This window comes from Anguilla rostrata, chromosome 6 (assembly GCF_018555375.3).
Source record: "Anguilla rostrata isolate EN2019 chromosome 6, ASM1855537v3, whole genome shotgun sequence".
In the NCBI taxonomy this organism is placed as follows: domain Eukaryota; kingdom Metazoa; phylum Chordata; class Actinopteri; order Anguilliformes; family Anguillidae; genus Anguilla; species Anguilla rostrata.
In genome coordinates, this window is record NC_057938.1 from 56,324,545 (window position 1) to 56,344,833 (window position 20,289).

General features: G+C 47.2%; 2 protein-coding genes across 14 annotated transcripts in view; both read left to right on the plus strand.

Annotated features, from left to right (window-relative positions):
* Positions 1–5,243, plus strand: part of LOC135257721 (1-phosphatidylinositol 4,5-bisphosphate phosphodiesterase beta-1-like) — a 118,245-nt gene extending 113,002 nt beyond the window's left edge. For both annotated transcript variants that reach the window (XM_064340773.1, XM_064340774.1), the window contains one exon: positions 2,361–5,243. In XM_064340773.1, coding sequence (XP_064196843.1) covers positions 2,361–2,567 — 207 coding nt within the window. In that variant the 3' untranslated portion in view covers positions 2,568–5,243. The remainder of the gene's footprint in view (positions 1–2,360) is intronic.
* A 986-nt stretch (positions 5,244–6,229) lies between these two features.
* The window catches only part of LOC135257722 (1-phosphatidylinositol 4,5-bisphosphate phosphodiesterase beta-4-like), a 65,750-nt gene continuing 51,690 nt past the window's right edge, over positions 6,230–20,289 (plus strand). For 5 of the 12 annotated variants that reach the window (XR_010330714.1, XR_010330716.1, XR_010330713.1 and 2 more), the window contains exons 1-2: positions 13,012–13,429; positions 17,388–17,432. The gene's annotated coding sequence lies outside the window, so the exon portion shown is untranslated. Of the gene's footprint in view, positions 6,442–6,884; positions 6,968–7,117; positions 7,162–13,010; positions 13,430–13,456; positions 13,646–14,920; positions 15,036–17,387; positions 17,433–20,289 lie in introns of those variants that run through there. The other 7 variants (XM_064340778.1, XM_064340781.1, XM_064340779.1 and 4 more) reach the window with 7 other exon arrangements.

Here is a 20,289-nt window from a genome sequence, read left to right on the forward strand (position 1 = left end):
CATGATCATTGTCATCACCGTTGTCATCACCATTACTATCATCATCATCGACATAGTGGCATGAGAGAGCGTTTCAGGTCAGACAGCAGGTGATGTGGTAGTGCTCTGGGACAGTTCTGCCCATAACTCAATAACTGTAATTACCTGCGCAGACTGTACTTCCCAGGTGATAATGAGGTGCCCTGCCCCCCCTCCCCCCTTCTGTAGCAAGCAGGCTGGGGCACGGGGGGGTGTCCCGAACCCCCCCCACCCCTTCATGGGCGCAAGCCGGCTCGTCCCGCTGTGCAGCCACACTGCGCAGCACGGTGAAACCGCATTTTTAATCAAAGGCTGTTTCCGGCCTGTTGGTCCTGGGAGGACGTGGGTCACATGGTGCGGGCGCGGCCCGTCCCGTGCCATCTGGCCGCGTGCGCGAGCGGCGGGCGCAGGGAGACGGGACGCCCGCAAGGTGACCGCTGCATCGATGGCGTTCGCCACGCGTGGGAGAGCGGCCTTCGCCCGCGGGTCTGCCTGCACGCCCGACACCCACCCATCCTCGCCCGGATCCTCTCCGCATGTCCGGGAACAGAGAGAGAGAGAGACTTTAAAAGAAAGAATCTGAAACTCTATTTTTGGGTTTGGGGAACTCTGGTAAATTTAATCTTAAAGTAGAAAAGCACAGAGTGTGTCTGGGACAGAACAGTCCTGGTGCTGCGTTACCACAGGCCAGGACACACTCCAGGGTGTGAGGTCCTTTCACTTCTGTGTCAGAGGGGGTTGATTATTAACTCTGATTGTACTGTGAAGGTGGGGGTTAACTGTGACCGCTCCTTTAAATGGGGAGTGATTTATGGTAACTGCACTGTGAAAGAGTTCGATTTACCGTCACTACGGTGCGAAAGGTGGGTTATTAATCCTGTAACGGGTCTGTTTTCAGGAATATTTTTTCAAAATTCGAAGTCAGTGTTCTAGAACATCAGCATTATAATGTTCAGCTGGGAACATTCTGATCTCACACCTTAAAGGGTTAACTGTGTCCGGAATATGAAGGTTGTGGAGATAAAAAAAAACTGTGACTGTGTTTAAAAGGGAGGGTGGCTCCCCCCTCTGTGAAAGACTGGACATTAACTGTGACCACACAGGGAGGAGTGTGTTTCGCATGTTTAATCAACTGTGACTGCTTGTGAAAGGGAGTGTTGCACCTGTTCTTCTCTTTTCCGCTGGGTTATTAATTGAAGGATAAACTAAACTTGGGCATCCAGTGGAAATTCCCCCTCCAGTCTCGGAGTGGCACACATCCAGCGCGGTGCTGCTTTCTCTTCTGTGATATAATTCATTTTTGGTGCTTTTCCTTAATTATTACGCTCCCCTGAGATACTGCCTGGTAGTTAAACAGTAAAATAAGCATTAAAGCAATTACTGCAGAATTACTACAATTACATTATCTTTAATCATGATTGGAATCTTAGCCTGGGAGAAAAATATCTTTGCCTCGCTCAGAAAGCACAGGCGAGATCATGTATTTACAGGAGAAAGAACACTCATCAGTACCAAATCCATATTCCACACATTCTCCACACGCCCAGGTGCCCTCTTACCTGTTACCTGGCACACGGCCCATCAGGACAGTATGGTAAAACCCTGCGGTCTGTGACTCTGACCCTGCGGTCTGTGGCTCTGACCCTGCGGTCTGTGATTCTGACTCCATGTGGTCTGTGGCTCTGACCCTGCAGTCTGTGATTCTGACTCCATGCGGTCTGTGGCTCTGACCCTGCAGTCTGTGATTCTGACTCCATGTGGTCTGTGACTCTGACCCTGGGGTCTGTGACTCTGACTCCATGCGGTCTGTGACTCTGACCCTGGGGTCTGTGACTCTGACTCCATGCGGTCTGTGACTCTGACCCTGGGGTCTGTGGCTCTGACCCTACGGTCTGTGATTCTGACTCCATGCGGTCTGTGACTCTGACCCTGGGGTCTGTGGCTCTGACCCTGGGGTCTGTGACTCTGACTCCATGTGGTCTGTGACTCTGACCCTGCAGTCTGTGACTCTGACTCCATGCGGTCTGTGACTCTGACCCTGGGGTCTGTGACTCTGACTCCATGCGGTCTGTGCTCTGACCTGGGTCTGTGCTCTGACCTACGTCTGTGATTCTGACTCCATGTGGTCTGTGACTCTGACCCTGGGGTCTGTGGCTCTGACCCTGCAGTCTGTGACTCTGACTCCATGCGGTCTGTGACTCTGACCCTGGGGTCTGTGGCTCTGACTCCATGCGGTCTGTGACTCTGACCCTGGGGTCTGTGACTCTGACTCCATGCGGTCTGTGACTCTGACCCTGGGGTCTGTGGCTCTGACCCTACGGTCTGTGACTCTGTGTTTGTAGCTGCAGAGCGAGCTGGATCAGGAGTACCAGGACAAGTTCCACCGGCTCCCGGTGGAGATTCGGGAGTTTGTGCAGGACACCACTAAGGCCGACCACGCCCACCTGCCCCCCTCCTCCACCCACGAGAGGCTCAGTCACAGGGCCGGCCAATCAGAGGAGGACATCGAGGAGGAGCCCGCAGAGAAAATATTCGACACACCCCTCTAATGCTCCTGTGCTGTGTCCTACCTGTACCTGGGTAACCGCCCCCCCCCCCCCCCCGCCTGGCACCTAGGGGGCGTTGGGGGGGGGGGGCTTGGGGGGAGGGAGAGTTTTGGGTTTGTGTGTAAGAACAGGCCACAGACTGGGGGAAATAGCTGTTTACTTGAACTACTCCAACAGAAAGAAGTCTCTTACCTTACCTTCATTAGAATGGTTTTAACTCATACCTGTATTTTCAGGTAGGCGGGGCTTCGGTTCATCCAGATGTTATGACGTCACTTTTATTGATCCGTATTATTGTAATGAGTAACAGATTTCAATATTAACTATTGACATAATCCTTATTAATAAAACAGCTGTGTCTACTGTTGCTACTACTACTGCTAGCACCATGCATTGGGGCCTGAGGATTTTTAATGAGGAAACACGGCCTGTTTCTCTGGTCCCTGTGGTTAAAACCAGGCCTTGCCTGCTGTATATTTGCACTGAACAGGCTCACTTTGTTCATAGATATGTGCCACTGCTGATTCGTTCGTTTTTCATTTGCCTTGTGTATATGTATACAACATTTTTATGTTAAATATTTTTGTAGTTTTTATTTTTCATCTTTTTAAAAATATTTTGATATATGATTTGTAGATTATTAACCTTTAATGGGAGTAATTTATGGTTTTGCATTAGGACAGCAGAGTTATGTAACGAGTTCTAAGCATGTACAAGCATGGTGTCGCACACAGGCGTAAATGTTACCTGTGTTTTTTCTTATGGTGGGGGGGTTCTTTAGCTGTAGATGTGGATTGAAGTGTAAATATAGAAGTCCCTCGCAGCAACACAAAGCACTTGTTAGCACACCGCTAGCAGCCTGCCATTGGCGCTAGTGTATCGCAGGACCGCGCAGCACCGCTAACGTGGGGTAGCGGTGGTGTTAACGGGGGGTAGCGACGGCGCTAACGGGGCGTAGCTGTGGCGACCGGCGGCTCACAGAACGCCGGATAGCGGGTGAACGGGGCGAACAAGTTGGCATGGATACGGGGGCCCTGGTCCCAATATGGCCTCACATCTCATCCCTTCACTCGTCCTTTAAACAGTCTGTACAGACCCGGATATCTGTGTACCAGGGACAAGCACACGGAACGTTTACGATCAGCAGGTGAACCAATCGAGAGAAACTCATTGCAATGTTAAAGGTATTTTTATTGGCATTTATATTAAGAAATGGATTCATATGGGTATTTTGGTATTGATGCTGATATTGACGTTAGGATACTGATACTGATATTAGGTATTAATTCTGGTAGTGACATTAGTGTATTGATGCTCATGTTGATATCAACAGTTCGACCAATATCTCGCATTCACGTTTGACATGCAAAGAAACGCAGGTGGGTATTTATAAAGTTCGTTCTGTTATTGCTAACTCCCCAAAATTTTTGGACAGATACTGATTGCTTCCTGGTCTAAGGGATTAACATTGTGTGGGATTACCTTTTGATCCTTGAATGAACTGCTAGATTTCCCAGTCTTACGGGACAGTTATATTGTATTTTATGTTTGTTATTATTTGTGACAGAATACTTAAAGATGTGGTAGACTTTCTGATACTGCACCCTTTTTAAAATGCACAGCTCCATCTGAGTTCTGTTCTTTTGCTTTGTTCACAAGGTTTGAAAATTAAGGCCTTAAATCCATCTATTCTTTTCATTCAACTTACACAGATGTCAGAATCACACTAAAGGTCACATCAAAATTTTAAGTGTTTTTGTTTTACATTTTCAGTATCATTTTTGTAAATTTCAACTCGATATTAGTCTATATTGGATTTGTATAGTATACTGTAGAATTATACAGTACCTTCAGTTACTGTAGAAGCAGCGCTAACTTGCAAAGGATAACCGTGGGAGCTTGTACAGCATAGCATCTGTGCTTTTTTAAATAAAACTATGTACAGTGCCATAATAATAATCATAAAGCATATGGTTTTTTTAACACCAAGGTAAGGAAGAACATTCTGTTTCATTTTTAAATTACTTGAAAAATATGTTTTAAGATGTTGATTTGGTTAACAAAAAGGTTGTTTATAATGTGAAAGTCTCGTGCCTTGTTTGCTGTTGAACGTGTGAAATGCATCATAGTCTAAACTGCCATGGTATAAAATATGAATGTCTGTCTGAATAGACTGTACCTGTGTCCACACTACTGACTGTTGCTTGAGGTTAGATTATGAGAGAGATTTCAAAATGTCAGACATGTGCTGTGTCTTTTAAAGTACTGTTATGGGTAATAGTTTCCATCAATTAGTCTATACATGTGTGTGTATATATATATATACACACACATTTTGTGTTGTCAAATGTGCAATGATGTAATGATATGAAAAATACTGACATGACAACATATGAGTGGAAAAGGAAGAGGTTTAACATAAATGTTGCTTTTGTAAATTGCGTTTAGATCTTTTGTGGGTGTTGTCTTACTTTGTGATTGTAGCTCTTCACGATATGATCCGTACAGAAAATCTTTCGATGGAGCTTGTTGCTCTTATTTTCAAAATGCATTTTTGTCAATAGGCTGAGGAGAAAGGATTCTATGCAATATTGTGGCATGATGACTCTTCCATGTGTACATTTCTGTTCTTTAATCACAACCTCATGGGAAATGCTAATAAATAATATCATTAACGCACTATGTCTGAAAGGTTTCAGTGTCTTATAAGCCCTCTGTGTCTTATAAGGAAGTTCATTTCAAACCCAGTTCCTTTTGCTTAATCGGGACAGGTGAGTGTCTGTGTTCTGTGTTTACTGTAATTGGGACAGGTGAGTGTTTGTCTGTGTTCTGTGTTTACATTGGGACAGGAGAGAGTGTGTCTGTGTTCTGTATTTTATTGGGATGGGGTGAGAGTGTGTCTGTTCTGTATTTTATTTGGATGGGGCGACAGTGTCTCATTGCATATTCACAGTTTTCCGGGACAGGGGGACGGGACCCCTGTTGGTTCTGCTCCATTCAGCTGTCAGTGGCAGAGCCTCTCACTGTTCACCCATCAAAACCCTCTGCTCTCTTCAGAGATGGGACCAGACTTCACCACGGCGTTGTGTTCACAGGAGGGTGCACTGCACTGTGTGGATCTGCCCCACAGTGCCTTCAGTAAGAATGCATTATCAAACTCATCTGAGTGATGTTCAGTAAGTCTGCATTATCAAACATCATCTGAGTGATGTTCAGTAAGGCTGCATTATCAAACTCATCTGAGTGATGTTCAGTAAGGCTGCATTATCAAACTCATCTGAGTAATGTTCAGTAAGGCTGCATTATCAAACTCATCTGAGTGATGTTCAGCTTTAGTACAGGCTCGGGAGTGTGTGGACTACAGCAGGAAGTGGATGCGCATCTGCTGCAGACCATTGTGACATCATACTGTATGTGGACGCATACATACGCAGGCACGTCACCAGCAGGGCAGCATTGTGACATCATACAAAAGCACATCACCTAAAAGGAAGCATTGTGACATCATACACAGGCACATCCGCTACAGCGCAGCATTGTGACATCACTCACAAGCACATCACCTAAAAGGAAGCATTGTGACATCGTACACAGGCACATCCGCTACAGCGCAACATTGTGATACCTTATGCAAGCGCATTGCGTTTGGAGCAGCATTTTGACATCAATCACCTGCTGAACCGTTGGTGTCTATTCTTTGCTGGCTGGTGCTGGGTGTTTTTTTGATGCAGATGTGAACTGATCTGCAGGTGCTCCGTCCACCCTGCCGCCCCTGTGATCCCGCGGCTAAAGCAGGGAGGCGCGTGTCCCGGACCCTTGATCTTCCATTCAGCGCGGCCCACCTGCTCTGCTCCTCCGTCAGCGCAGGAACAGAGAGGTATGCCGCTCCCCCGCTGCGCCGCGCAGCGCTTCTCTCTGTGCTGCAGCGCTGCGCTCCTCTCTGTGCTGCAGCGCTGCGCTCCTCTCTGCGCTGCAGCGCGTTTGTGCCAGAGAGCTGTCCTGTGCCCCTGCGCTCCTCTCTGTGCTGCAGCGCTGCGCTCCTCTCTGTGCTGCAGCGCGTTTGTCCCAGAGAGACTTCCTGTCCGCCAGGGAACGGTTAACCGTGTACTCCAGCGGTCCTGGTAACTTACGCTGTCCTGAGTTTGAAATTTGAAAAGTTGCTCCCCTTGGAAAAGCAAATATGTCCGTGTTTAACATTAACGGATCATTGATGATACCATAGAGGGGTGGTGTTATTTATGGTCTTACCCAGGAAAAGCATGCGCTGCACTATCGCTGACATCTGAGGTGTCCTTCATAAATACAGCTGCTTATTTACAGGGGCTGTTCAGGCTGAGAGCTGTGCTTACCAAACCCTGAAGTGGCTGGGAATCCGGGGTCCGTGTTCATATAGCATCCGCAGAGTAAGGACTGCTGGTCTAGGGTCACTGTGTCTCATGCACTGTGTTTCGTGCACTGTGTCTGTGTCTCATGCACTGTGTCGCATGCACTGTGTCTCGTGCACTCTGTCTCGTGCACTGTGTCTCGTGCACTGTGTCTCGTGCACTCTGTAGGCCCAGAGCATGCTAATTTAATCAGCCGACTGCTCCAGTGAGAGGTGAGATTTAACTTAATTTAACCGTTTTCTACCTTCGTTCTACTTTTTATATGAGCTGCAAATTTCTACATAATGATGTGAAATTGTAGCTCATATAGATCCTTTTCCAAATGCACTATTCTTTAAAAGGAGCACACTGCTCTGTTTTTATATGGCATATTATGCATATTAAATCTGGTCTGGCTCTGGCTCTGGCTCATCAGGAAGGGGAAGCAGGACATGTGGACATGTTCCTCTGCCAAACCGTCACCAGCATTTCTGCATGTGTGGTTAGTCTGTGGAAATACGAGCCATATGACTTCCATTGTGTAACGGGCATCGCAAGCAAATTAATAACGATAAAATTACTCTTCCCTACCCCCACCTCTCCCCACGGATGCCTCAAGGACACGACCCTCACATATGATTGACACTCGATGGGTATGGGAATTCAGCAGCAATTATCTTCCTGCTGTGCATCATGGGAAATGTAGTGCGGTACAGAGTCGCGGTAAATATCTGGTAAACGACTTTACAGCATGAAGACTTATTTCTGCAGCCCTCTCTGTCTCAACTCAAATGGCCCTCCCAAAAAAAAAAAAAAAAACTACATTCAGCACACCCACCTGCTTTCAACGCATCTTCTCTAACGCAGAAAACCAAGACGGAGAGAGAGAGAGAGAGAGAGAGAGCCGCACGGAACGTTCCCCGAGCTTCTCCATCACCCAGAGCTGCCGTGCTAATAAGCGGGGGACGGGCCGGGCTAATTAACTCTGCCAAACCCAGCTTTAATATCATTCCTGAAGGTTATGTAAACCGCACGCGCCCGTCTCTCTCTCCCTCCCTCCCAAAAAAAACTCCCCGGAAGAGCTCTGCCCCTCCATCTGCTCTGCACGGGCGGGGGGGGGGCTGCTGTGTCTTAATGAAAACCACGGCGGGCGAAAAGCAGGTTTCTCTGAGTTTTCATTAGAGTGCAATCACACGGTCTGCAGGGGCTCGGCTCGGAGCGCTGCTTAACAAACCCCCCCCCCCGTTACCCGCCGTCCTTCTCAACGCACATCACGAGGAACAGAAACGCGCCAAAACATATGAAGTATTTTCAGTGAGGGCAAGGTGTTAAAACCGCGCTAAAACTGAAAAACTTTTTTTCCTGGCAGAAATATTTACCGTTGTGTGCGTTAAAACTTGACCTTGGTAAGAAATTCCGTTCAGTGCTTGTGGAGGCTTTTTAACAGGAGGAAACAGCGATTGTTTGTGGAGGCATACAGATCTAATGAGAGGGTGTTTTGTGCAGGTGAAACGTTGACTGATCTGTATCTGGTTCCTGGACAATTTGGAAACTTTAAGGGATGCAGTGTATGTCATGTGTAGTCAGCACTTCTGTGGTTTTTCTTTTTGGCGTGCTTCATTTCTCCAAGCGCTAAATTATTTTAGCTTTTCTCGGGGAAGCAATGTGTTTTATCCCCTGGATTCACGCTACGTCTGTTGAATGTTTGAATCAGTGAGTTGGGACTGTAGCACCCCTGGACTGCAGTGCTGATGCTCACGCAGGTGATCAGATTGCGGGTTTGGTGTTCGGCTGCGGTGTGCCAGACTGAATGAAGTCTGACTGGTGCAAAGTGCTGGACTGATTACAGGTGACTGGCCTTATTTAAGATACTTAACCGTATCTGGACTGATAACTCCACGTTGTTTGGCATGTTGAGTGAATTCAGAAAACAGAGAAATGTTTGGGTAGCTTTCTTTTAAAACTACATACTGTATGTGATTGTGTGTGTGTGTGTTTTTGTGTAAATGCACATATACATTATATATCTCCAAATTACATCACAGTCACTTTTGACATCCAAGCATCACATGCGTCCATAAATCTCTTCTCACATTAGTGTGTACGGTGTGACTTTTATGTTTTAAAAAGCGCAGCCCTGGCGACTGGGAGGTGGGGGTGTGAACCCCGGGGGCCTTGAGCCTGAGGGCCTGTAACACTGTCCACTCCGAGCCTGCTTCCAAATCAGCATGAGACTGGCTCCTCCCACTCTGCGTGCCTAGGAATTTCCTGTGGAGATTTCGGACCGAACGGCCCTGTTCTTATCTCCGCGGGACGTCCAAACATTTATGGCTGGGAGGGCTGCGCTGGGGCGATGCGGAGCAGCTGCTCTCTCTCCCGCGCGTCGCAGTGAAACGGGTCCCTGCGAGAGGACGCACTTCCTGCTTCCTGCTCTTTAAGGACAGGTGAGAGCGATCCGCAGGGTTTAGTGCCTGTCACGGCAGACGACTCTCCCTGTTACAAACCCGAGCAGGTTTTTTTTATTTTTAAACCCAGTTTAAGTTCCTATAATGAGGCCAACAAGGGCACAGCCACTCAGGGCCTCAGACTGAAATGGGGCAGAATTAGCAGCTTTTAAACAGGAAGTGGAGAGGACAAGCGCAGCGCCGCGATGCTAGAGAGAGAGCCACACGCCTTCAGCTCCTTATGGTTCATAAACACAGATTTTACAGATTTCCTGCTATGTAAACTTACGTGTGTGTGGGTGTGTATGTGCGTGCGTGTGTGTGTATGTGCGTGCGTGTGTGTGTATGTGCGTGTGCGTGTGTGTGTGTGTGTGTGTGCGTGTGTGTGCGTGTGTATGTGTGTGTGCATGTGTGCGTGTGTGTGTGTGTGTGTGTGTGTATGTGTGTGCCTGTGTGTGCGTGTGTGTGTGTGCATATGCATGAGTGTGTGTATGATGGTGGAAGAGAGGGAGAGAGAGAGAGAGAAATTAATGTTTCATGTTTTTTTTTCTTAATAACATAATTGGATCAATGAGGGCTAAATTAATGATACAGGTGAACATTAATGCAATAATCAGACAAATTACTGGCTGCTAAGTACCAAAAAGCAAAATACCAGTGCAGACTGACTGGTCACACCACTACTTTTAATATGAGTCGTGCTAAAATCCAAATGCTCACTTTCCAAAGAGCACCAGTGGTTCTCTTTCAAATTAATTTAACAAAGAAATGTAAATATTCATTCCATGGAGATGTTTACACTCTCTCTGATAGATTAGTATCTGGTAAAATATATTATAATGAATGATGCATTGTATGTGTTAATATATGTTGCGCACTGTATTATGTATACTATATTATGTAAAGATACACGAATGTATTTTAAAGGTATCCTGCTTTTAAAGGACCAGGTGACTGTTAAGGGTGTTCTGTTGTGCAGTAGAACAGAGATTAAATTTGTTGGATTTGCTGTGCTACACAGCCAAGGAATATGGCCCAAACTCCAGGCTCACATTCAGTTAATGCAGAGAATATGAGCTTCAGGAATCCGCTATGCTAAGAGAAGCCTGTCAGCAGGTTTACCTCATCAATCAGGCACAGAGCACGCATTTCCAAACACTTGATGAATTATGTATTTCATTTCAAACAGCATTAATGTGAAAGCAGATCAGACGAGTGATGTGGTGTTTATACCTAATCCACCTGCTTTATAAACATGTCCATCACTGCATTCAAGTGTTCTTATTTGGAAGCAAAGTATTGGAATGGTGCCTTGAATTGGAATTGCGCTCATATGTTACTCATACTCAAATGTTAAGTCTTAAGTGTTATTTATTTTTGTACTCGGTCCAATAAACTTGGGTAATACCCAGTGTACCCCCTGCTATATATCCACAAAATTACCTTTGCGTTCAACATTAAATATTGTTAACCAACGGTCCTTGCAAAGCCAGCGGTCACCTTTGCATCTCTAATATACTGCAGTGTAGATGAATTGTGCATTTCCCTGTCTCACTCTGTTTCCCTCACCACCTTCTGCAGTTCTCAGCTAACCTGCCACAGCGCAGTCTTGGGGTTAAATGATTTTCAATTAATTATGAGTTGACCCTGTTGTCGATATGTACTTGACCTCCAGAGCACGGCTGCGACCTTTGAACTCCAGAGCAGTACTGTGACATCAGAGAAAAGGCCTTTTACCTCCAGAATTGCACTGTGACATCACAATAGTGGAGCTGGTACCACAGGGTAGCCGGTTCAGGCCCCATGAGGGAGTAATGATACTACCCCCTCCAGCACTGCTTAGGAATGGCTTCCAACAGTGGGCTATAAATATAGGCTCTATTTATATCTTATATGTCGTGTGATGACATGCTATATGGAGGTTACATCAATGCTGTACAGAGTTTCATGTTTTTGCGGTAAACTGGTCCTTGTTTGTTTTGATTTTACAAGCAAGCTAAAAATAAAAAAATAATATACACAGACATTCACACACTGCAAGTAAAGAGTGGGCGGTGTCTGCATTTCACTGTGCATAAACAAACCATGGTTTAGAGAAGAACAGACAGGGATGAGTCACAGAAATATGTGTGAATGAACACAATGTAGACCTCTGGCAGCCTCGTTAAATGGCACGTTGAAGAGTGGCATTCAGCGCAAGATGTTCCACTTCGTTAATCTGGCACTGGAAAGGTTTACTGAATCAACAGGCCAGAGTTAAAGAGTATTAGCGTGACTGCAGGGAAGCTGGACTGTAACGTTACATTTCAGTATGTTAAATTAAGATACAACACCTAACATTTGACTATGGTGTGTGTTCTGCCTCTGTTTTACGTTACATGATTCTGTATTTTTCCACCTGAAATTAGGCTACATTGCACATCAGGACAATTTCATAATTCCTTTTTTACGGCCAGATGAATTGCATGATGCTGCCAGATTAAGGATGATACCAATACCCCAGGAAGGAGTCAGATTTACAACTGCCTGGATTATGAGCTCAATTTGCTGTCCTGCAGGCCGGAGTGTTCAATCCAGTCATATCGCGAATAAATTCGTGGACGGGTAGATTTCATTCACCGACAGTCTGAAACGACCTGTTAAAAATAAAAAGTAAAAACAGCTTTCAAGATAGTGACTTTGATTTGGTTTCCCTTTTATTTTAGGCTACTTGTCATACAAAGATTGTCACGTTAGTACTAATGATCCAGAATAATCTTTGGCTGTGCTCAGGGGTGACAGGGCTCGCCGCGCATCAGGATAATTTCCGGTTTGCCTTCCGTGTAGCAGCATACAGTCCGTATGTCAAGCAGCAGGTATTCTGTCAAATAGCGCGTTGCGGGGAGACGTGATGGCCGTGCAGTGACTCCCTTAGTTGTACAATGCTGGGCCAAATATCACACGGTTGCGAAGAATAATTAAATGCACAACGTGTGTGGATAGACGAAAGTGTTGTAGGCCAGCCTTCGTCTAGTTTACATGCATGCAAGTCTTGTCAGTGTGTTATCTTAATAGCACACTGACACAGCACACTGTTTAAAGCCAACTACACTACAACCATTTGACTATCTTACATCGTGGTTATGAACCAATCTAGATTTGAGCAACATAGTTAGTCTACATTTGGCTATGAACTACTATGGGCTTATCTTTGCTGACATGTTTTCCGTGATCAAAAACTATAACTACAAAGGTATAAACGATGTAAAAGCTGTCTGTGTAGTGACGCAAATGTTGCCTACCTCTAAAATTAATTATCATCGTCCTCAACATCATATATGCCGGGTCTCATTAAAAAATGATTACAGCCTTATAATGAAAGGATCAAATCCACATTAACGTGATATTTTAACCACGCAAATGGACAATCGGCAGTTAATATTGTCTAAACTAGAATACATATTATTTTCTGAAAGTGCATACGTATTGGAGCTGAGACAATGTCACAGTCAAACATGGCGTTCTGTTTATATACTTTATTTTTTAAATGAAGGTATTATCTGTCAAAAATAATGTACAATCCTGGTCAGTCCGCGCTCTGTCTGCTCACAGAAACGCTGTAGCCAACTGGGCGCACTGTGTGCCCTGCCTGCATTAAAACGAATTCGGGTCACGGTCGTGCAAAAATGGCACTATAGACGCTTTAGATCGGCTGCAGTGCCGCCCTCTGCTCGCACGCTCGAGGAAAGGGTCTCGCGCCCCCTGACAAGCTGTCATTCAATCCTTTTTGGCGGCGTGCACGCGCTCGCCCTCGCGGGGTTCCACCACAGTCCGCTCTTCCCTCGCGGGGTCCCTGATAGAGTCGCGCTTCACCGGAGGGACAGGGAGGCAGCGACTGGGAGACGGAGACGGGAGGAGCGGGCGGAACTAAGAGGGATAAAGACACCAACTATCAGCTGGAATCCAGATAAAATCCCTGGCCCTGCCACGGCCAACCATCATTTCACACCGGATTTAATCCGCCCACGACAAGCCACCGACTGATGTAAGAGGGAGGGAGGAAAGGAAAATCGTTTCGGTAAGAATACAGTACCAACATTGCTGATGTAGCCAGTTAGCGGGATAACTAGCGAGCTAGTGCTAGCCAGGAGTACGAGGGGTGTAGGGCTAATTTAGGGGAGACTGATGTGGGAAGAGGAGAACACCTCAGTCTCACTCAGATGAGTATTGTGTCCGGACGCGTTTGTTATTGCACTTCTGTGACAATGACTGGCCGTTAACATTATTGCCCGAGGTAGGAACAGAAAGTCTTGGTTTTTCGACTGTGTTTTATTAATTGTGCGGGTTGCTGGCTAATGCAAGATGCAGACATCCACAGCTGTGTCTGGTGGGATGGGGGAGAATTACGGTTAGCTAGAAGGTAGCTAGCTAAATCCTCACCAAATGTGCCAACTTAAACAGCTGAGCTGTCAGTTTCAATAGGGAGGAACGGTTACAACCGAAAAGTGTTCCGTGCATTTTTGCTAAACATTTGCCCTCATAGTGAGCGCGCAAATGTTAACTCCAAGCCCGTTGCTGGCAGAGAGTTAAATGGGGGTGTTACTGTTAGTCAATGAACGTTAGCTAACGGTAGCTAGCATACAAGAAGTCCAGCGAGATAGCTGTCAAGTTAATGTTAATGCGCTACTTGGGTCTTCAGCCATATCTCGCGTCTGAGCGGTTTGGTGTGCTTTAGGAACAATGTACTATTTTCATAACGTTCATTGATGTTTACTGGACAACCAGCCAACCCTTTGATTTCTTTTGGCTGGCTGGCTGGCTGGCTAGCGGTAGTTTGCTAACGTTAGCTGACAAGCTAATGTTTTGCTTCGACTAACTTAGCCGGCTAGCTTGTATTATTTAACGTTGCTTACGACGTGTAGTTAACGGTAACCAGTTAGTCTAGCTGACTTGTCCCTAACGTTAACCGTCCAGCAAGCTAACTACCTAGTTAAACCGGACAGCAAGCTACCGACGCCGCCAAGACGTCATTGTTGTTAAATAACGGGCGCATAACGTGTTGTTTTATTTCCACAGCTGGTTTTCCCCTTTGCTCTTTAATAATGCAGGCCATATTCGTTAATGATAAACTGGCGGAGAATCTAATTTACCGAATAAAGCATTTTAAAGCTATGTGGCTAACACTATGTGAAATGTTAAGCTGTGAGTACATTTTAAAGTAATTATATCAAACATGGAAGCAAAATTTATATTAACAAAACGAGCAAATACATGGTATCTACATATGGATTAATTTAGATAGCAAGTTATGTGTGTTTACGTCGCTACAGTACCCGTGATGACTCATTTCTAATAATGCAAACACGGGCACACATAATGTGAGTGTTTGTGAGCGTGAGCGACTATGCAGCAGGAACATTTGTGTGTAATTTGTCGCTTAGGCTGACTACATTTGATTGTCATTCTCCCGAACATTGGTTATAAGGACGTTATATCTCAGTTATGTGAATCACGCAGAAACCGCTTCTCTTGCATTTGATTAAAATTAGCTGGGGACCCACCGCGTGCACACCCTGCTCGCGCCGTGCCGGACGCAGGTGCAGGGACACACAGGTGAACGCATGCGAGACATTTCAACCTGTGGTGTCACGTAACTCCATTGTCTGAGCGTGAGTGGCGTTCAGGTGAGTGTGGCTCATTTTTGAGGAAGAAGGAAGTTACGGTTGTTCTCTTTTTAAACCGTTCAACCGTTTTCGCATTTCACCTAACTTTTTAAAACGTGGAAACTGGGTGGCTTTGTGTGTGGGAGCACGTTTTGCTAGAAAGGATTTGACCGGCAAGGTCAGAGCCATAGCGGAACCCACAGGTAGCATTTTTGACGCTCAGATATGAGCGCTGTTACTGTGCACACACCTTCAACAAGACAGATAAGCCGCCTGGCCAGAGCAAATATTCAGCTGCGTGTGTGAATAATGAGTAAAACATTAGCTTCTCACGCTCGCGCTTTCAGAAGTGTAAGTGGAGAGGGAAGGCAGTCTGCTTTTATGACCGCCTGATGAGTGCGTCCTTCGCGGGGCGTCGCGGCCGGTGCCAAGCCACCGGTATATGATGAGCAACATTGAGGCCGGTGTTTACGCGTCGCCGCCGAATATTTAAACAAGGCGGCGCAGTTTATTGTCAGACGCGGCGTGCAGCTGCCCGGCAGCCGGCCGCGGTGTGTGTGTGGAGGGGAGCGGATAGGTTAATGGTTCAGTCCTGATTTTGGTTTCTGCACAGCCTCTTGCTTAGTTGGTATTCAAGGCGCGCACAGACCTGTGTGGGAGGATTTTCAGGGAGATATTAAGGGCCGGTTCTTTCATTCACAAAAATAGCCCAGCTTTTGTGTCCTTCAGTCTTGGCATTGGTGAAATATCTGCGTCTGTCTCTCCAAGCTGTTTGTTTCTGTTGGATAGGAAATTCTCAATCTGTTCTCAAATCCACCCCACCGTCGTTGGCAACTGCAGGACATTTTTAAAAAACGTTTATTTGCTTTGGTAATGCAGAAAGCTTTGTCACAACCTACATACGTGCACACAAACAGACTGTCATGCTATATTGGCCGACATGCAAACGCATGCACTCTCACATATACACGTACACACACACACACAAAGTCACACAAACACACACAGGTGCACATAAAAACATACACCTCACTCAGACTCAGATTGGCTGGGAAGTGATGTTGGTTTCAGTGCCAGCTGAGAGAAATAAGATGGATTCTGCTGTGAATCTCAAATGGAAGAATTACTCTACACCATTACACACACACACACACACACACACACAGGATGCTGTCCACTGCTCAATATCACCCAGGCAGCTTGCTCACTTTGGGAATGGCCTTACGAGAGCGTGCTTATGCAGCCCAGCCCCGCAGAGCACACGCAATCACGTGTGTGTGTGTGTGTGTGTGTGTGTGTGTGTGTGTGTGTGTGTGTGTGCGTGAGTGTGTGTGTGTGTGTGTGTGTGTGTGTGTTCAGACTCATTTCCCACAAACACTCGCCTTTCTGTGGAGGGCAGGACAGCCAGGAATTTGGTCGCCAAGGACGTTTTGTCCAGTCTGGTTCCACAGTGAGCCCATTGTGTGTGTGTGTGTGTGTGTGTGTGTGTGCGCGTGTGTGTGTGTGTGCATGTATGTGTGTGAATACATTATCCAGATTGTGAATTTGTGAGTTAGTGTGAGATTTTATGAAAACAGTACACACTAGGTATCGGTACATAAAGTAGCAACTTCCTCCCCCAAGAAATTTATTTGGTTCTTCTATTTCCACACTTTGTGGGCGTGCCCATGTGTGAAAGAATGAGAGAGATTGGGTGTTAATGCGAGTGTAATGGTGTGTAAATATGAGTGAATGTGCTTGATTGTGAGTCAGCGTGAGTCTGCTATTCTCACGTGAGTCTCCCATACTGGCAGGGACATTTTCACAGAGTCTCAGAGACTAGGCGTGCTCCACAGTGCCCCCTGGCTGTGTCCATGGGACATGTCACCCCTCCTGGCATCACCTGCTAAATTGTGCTCCGCCACCTTTAACGGTGTAAAAGCTCTGTGGGTCATCGGGACCGTGAAATAGCTGCCATGTGGGGACCGTGGCTGTCGTCCACATGTGAAGTGGAAGGACACGGGGACTGTTTTTGACCTCTCACCCCTTTATGGGGATGGACTGTGGGTAATATAGGCCAGTACTTTAGCCACATCATGATTAACTATGAGCCTTGCATTCAACAGCCTCCTTTCTGAAACCCCATGCACCATAGTAATAATAGTAATACCCATAATAGTGATCACTGCTGCGTCTCATTGGCCGGTTGTGTGTGGAGTGTGATCGCTGCTGCGTATGATTGGCCGGTTGTATGTGGAGTGTGATCACTGCTGCGTATGATTTGCTGGATGGCGGCTTTAAGGGTCCTCTCACACTGTCACAGGCTGGGGTGTGTGTCAGTAAACACATAGACAGCAGCTTCATCTATATCTTTATTCTCTGTCCCCTCCCCAGGAAAGGAGATGCTTCTGCTGTCTGAAGATATTTCATGTTGAACTGGTAAGTGGAGCTTTTCTTCAAGTTTTAATTGTTTTGAGGATGGCTGCAGTTTAGTGCCTGTGATGCAGAGTCGGAGCTCGGTCGGACCAGGATGTGTGGGCGGGGAGACGGAGGTGACGATGCTGTATTTTATGAAAATGAGCCCCTCCTGGAATGAGCTCATCTCTGCTTGCGCAGACGCGGCCCGAGGGCCCGGCCGAGCCCACTGAGCCCGAGGCTGCATTTAAATACACACGCTGTGTAGCTGTGCTAGCCGCACTGAACACGGACCCTCTGCTCTCCCCGCGCCACAGTCCTCACCCGCTGCAGCGGACGCCGGCTAAACACACACGGCTCATTTGTACCACAGGTCTTTGATGGCTGTGCCACAGGTTCCCAGCTGGGATTTGAGCCTGCAGCCCTCAGGATACAAGCCTGTTTTAAGAGTGCTTGGCCCCCCGCCCTCCCCCCCCAAAGGAGAAGGCTTAGCTGTTTTCATATTCCCTGTTCTCTAGTCTTTTGAAATATGAAGCAGTGACAGCTGATTTATGTGTGTGTATCTGAACCTGTGTTATGGGGAAACATTAGGGTCTGGTTGAATTTGAAAGCCGGTGTTTCCTTAGTAGTGTACTGCAGTCGGTGTTTCCTTAGTAGTGCACTGTAGCGTGTTCTTAGTAGATGTACAGGTCTAAGCAGTACCGTGTTTCCTTAGTAGTGCACTGTAGTCAGTGTGTGATTGTCCTATAGGCACTGTTGTTTCCTTAGTAGTGCACTGTAGTCAGTGTTTCCTTAGTAGTGCACTGTAGTCAGTGTTTCCTTAGTAGTGCACTGTAGTCAGTGTTTCCTTAGTAGTGCACTGTAGTCAGTGTTTCCTTAGTAGTGCACTGTAGTCAGTGTTTCCTTAGTAGTGCCTGAGCGTGTTCATAGTCACTGTAGTCCAGGTTCTTAGTAGTGCACTGTAGCGTGTTTCCTTAGAGTGCCTACGTAGTCAGTGTGTTCCTTAGTAGCACTGTAGTCGTGTTCCTTAGTAGTGCACTGTAGCCGGTGTTCCCTTAGTAGTGCACTGTAGCCGGTGTTTCCTTAGTAGTGCACTGTGCGTGTTCCTAGTATGCCTTGTATCAGGTTTCTCTGGGTGAAGTTACTAATAATGAATGAGGTAATGAATATTTCATTAAAGTATGTTCTGTCTCGTGACACCCGGCATATGGAATCGTTGACGGCGGATCAATAGAACATCTGTCAGCGAGCGCGGACGCGCGGAAGGTTCCGGCAGCGCGTGGTGCTCGCCGCACGAGCCGCGGTTTAGCGGGAGAGCGTGTCGCGCGCGGGCCTCAGGTGCTTTCTCTCTCGCCCCGTTCCAGGCCTTGTGGGGAGGGTGGGAGAGAGAGAGAGGGAGAGAGACGGAGGGAGGGAGGGAGAGAGAGAGAGAGAGAGAGAGAGAGAGAGGGAGAGGGAGGGAGAGAGAGAGAGAGAGAGAGAGAGAGAGAGAGAGGAGGAGAGGGAGAGGGAGGGAGAGAGAGAGGGAGAGAGAGAGAGAGGGAGGGAGGGAGAGAGAGCGCCGCTTCCTTAAAAAGCCACTTGGGCCGGTCTGTGTCCCGCTGCCAGAATAAACCGCCCCGTGCTTTTCACTTTTTAATTAGAGGATTTAGTGCAGAAGCTTTCGCGCAGAGCGCAGAACACCAGTGTTTCTGTGGTGTGTGTGGTAGTGTATATACCAGTGCCTTCTGTAATAGTGTGTCTTAGAGTATGCGTCTGTGTGTGTGTGTGTGTGTGTGTGTGTGTATGTGTGTGTGTATGGTCTGTGTGTGTGTGTGTATGTGTGTGTGTGTGTTTAGAGCAGCAGAGGTGTGTGTCTGTGTGGATTTATGAGCCTCTCACAGGTAATGGCTGCTGCGCTCTTGTTCTTTGTGAATGCAGAGTGAGCCATTTGGTTTTTGGCTGAGTGCCGATGTTTCGCCCTCTTTATCTGATGCTGGGGGGGGGGGGCATCTGCAGCTCTGGGGGGGCAAGAGAGGTGGGTGTGGCTGGGGCAGCCCACCAGTGAAAGCATATGTCTGGGGTGGAGTCCAAATTGAGGGTGTGGCATGGCTAGGGGTGGATTTGAAATTGGGGGTGTGACAGGGTTAGGGGTGGGGCGAGAGAGGGGAAGGGCAGGGGTGTTGACCAAAATAACATTGATAGTTACTCTGACTATTAAAAGTAATCACATGCAGTAATTAGGTTGTACTAGGTCACACACTTTCACTTAAGTAAATAAATGAAATGCCTAAAAGCAGACACAAACAGCAAATGGGCTAAAAACTGTGACTGGTAGGGCTGCTAAATTTAGGGCTTTTATTCTCTTAGTAAGTTTGTGCTGTACAGCGGGGCTGCAGACCGCGTGAGTGAGTTTGTGTGTAAGGCTGTGAATGTGGCCGGTTGCCCGGGAAACAGCCGCTCAGAAATACATTTTCGCGGCGGCGCCGGGGCCCGGCTGGAGCGTCGTGCCGGCGGCTGAATTAGCATTTTAATGCGCCGCACGACCAGGCGGCCGAGCGGAGCGCATAGCGGCCGCGCTAATGACCAGCCACGCTAACGACCAGCCATGCTAACGACCAGCCATGCTAACGGCGAGCCGCACTAACAACCAGCCACGCTAACGGTGAGCCACGCTAACAACCAGCCACGCTAACGGTGAGCCACGCTAACAACCAGTCGCGCTAACGGTGAGCCACGCTAACAACCAGCCACGCTAACAACCAGCCGCGTTAACGGCGAGCCACGCTAACGGTGAGCCACGCTAATGACCAGCCGTGCTAACGGTGAGCCACCCTGGAGGTGAGCCGCCGTCGATAAGGCCGCGTGCCCGTGGATAAAGCGCTTGGCTGGACGCTCTCCT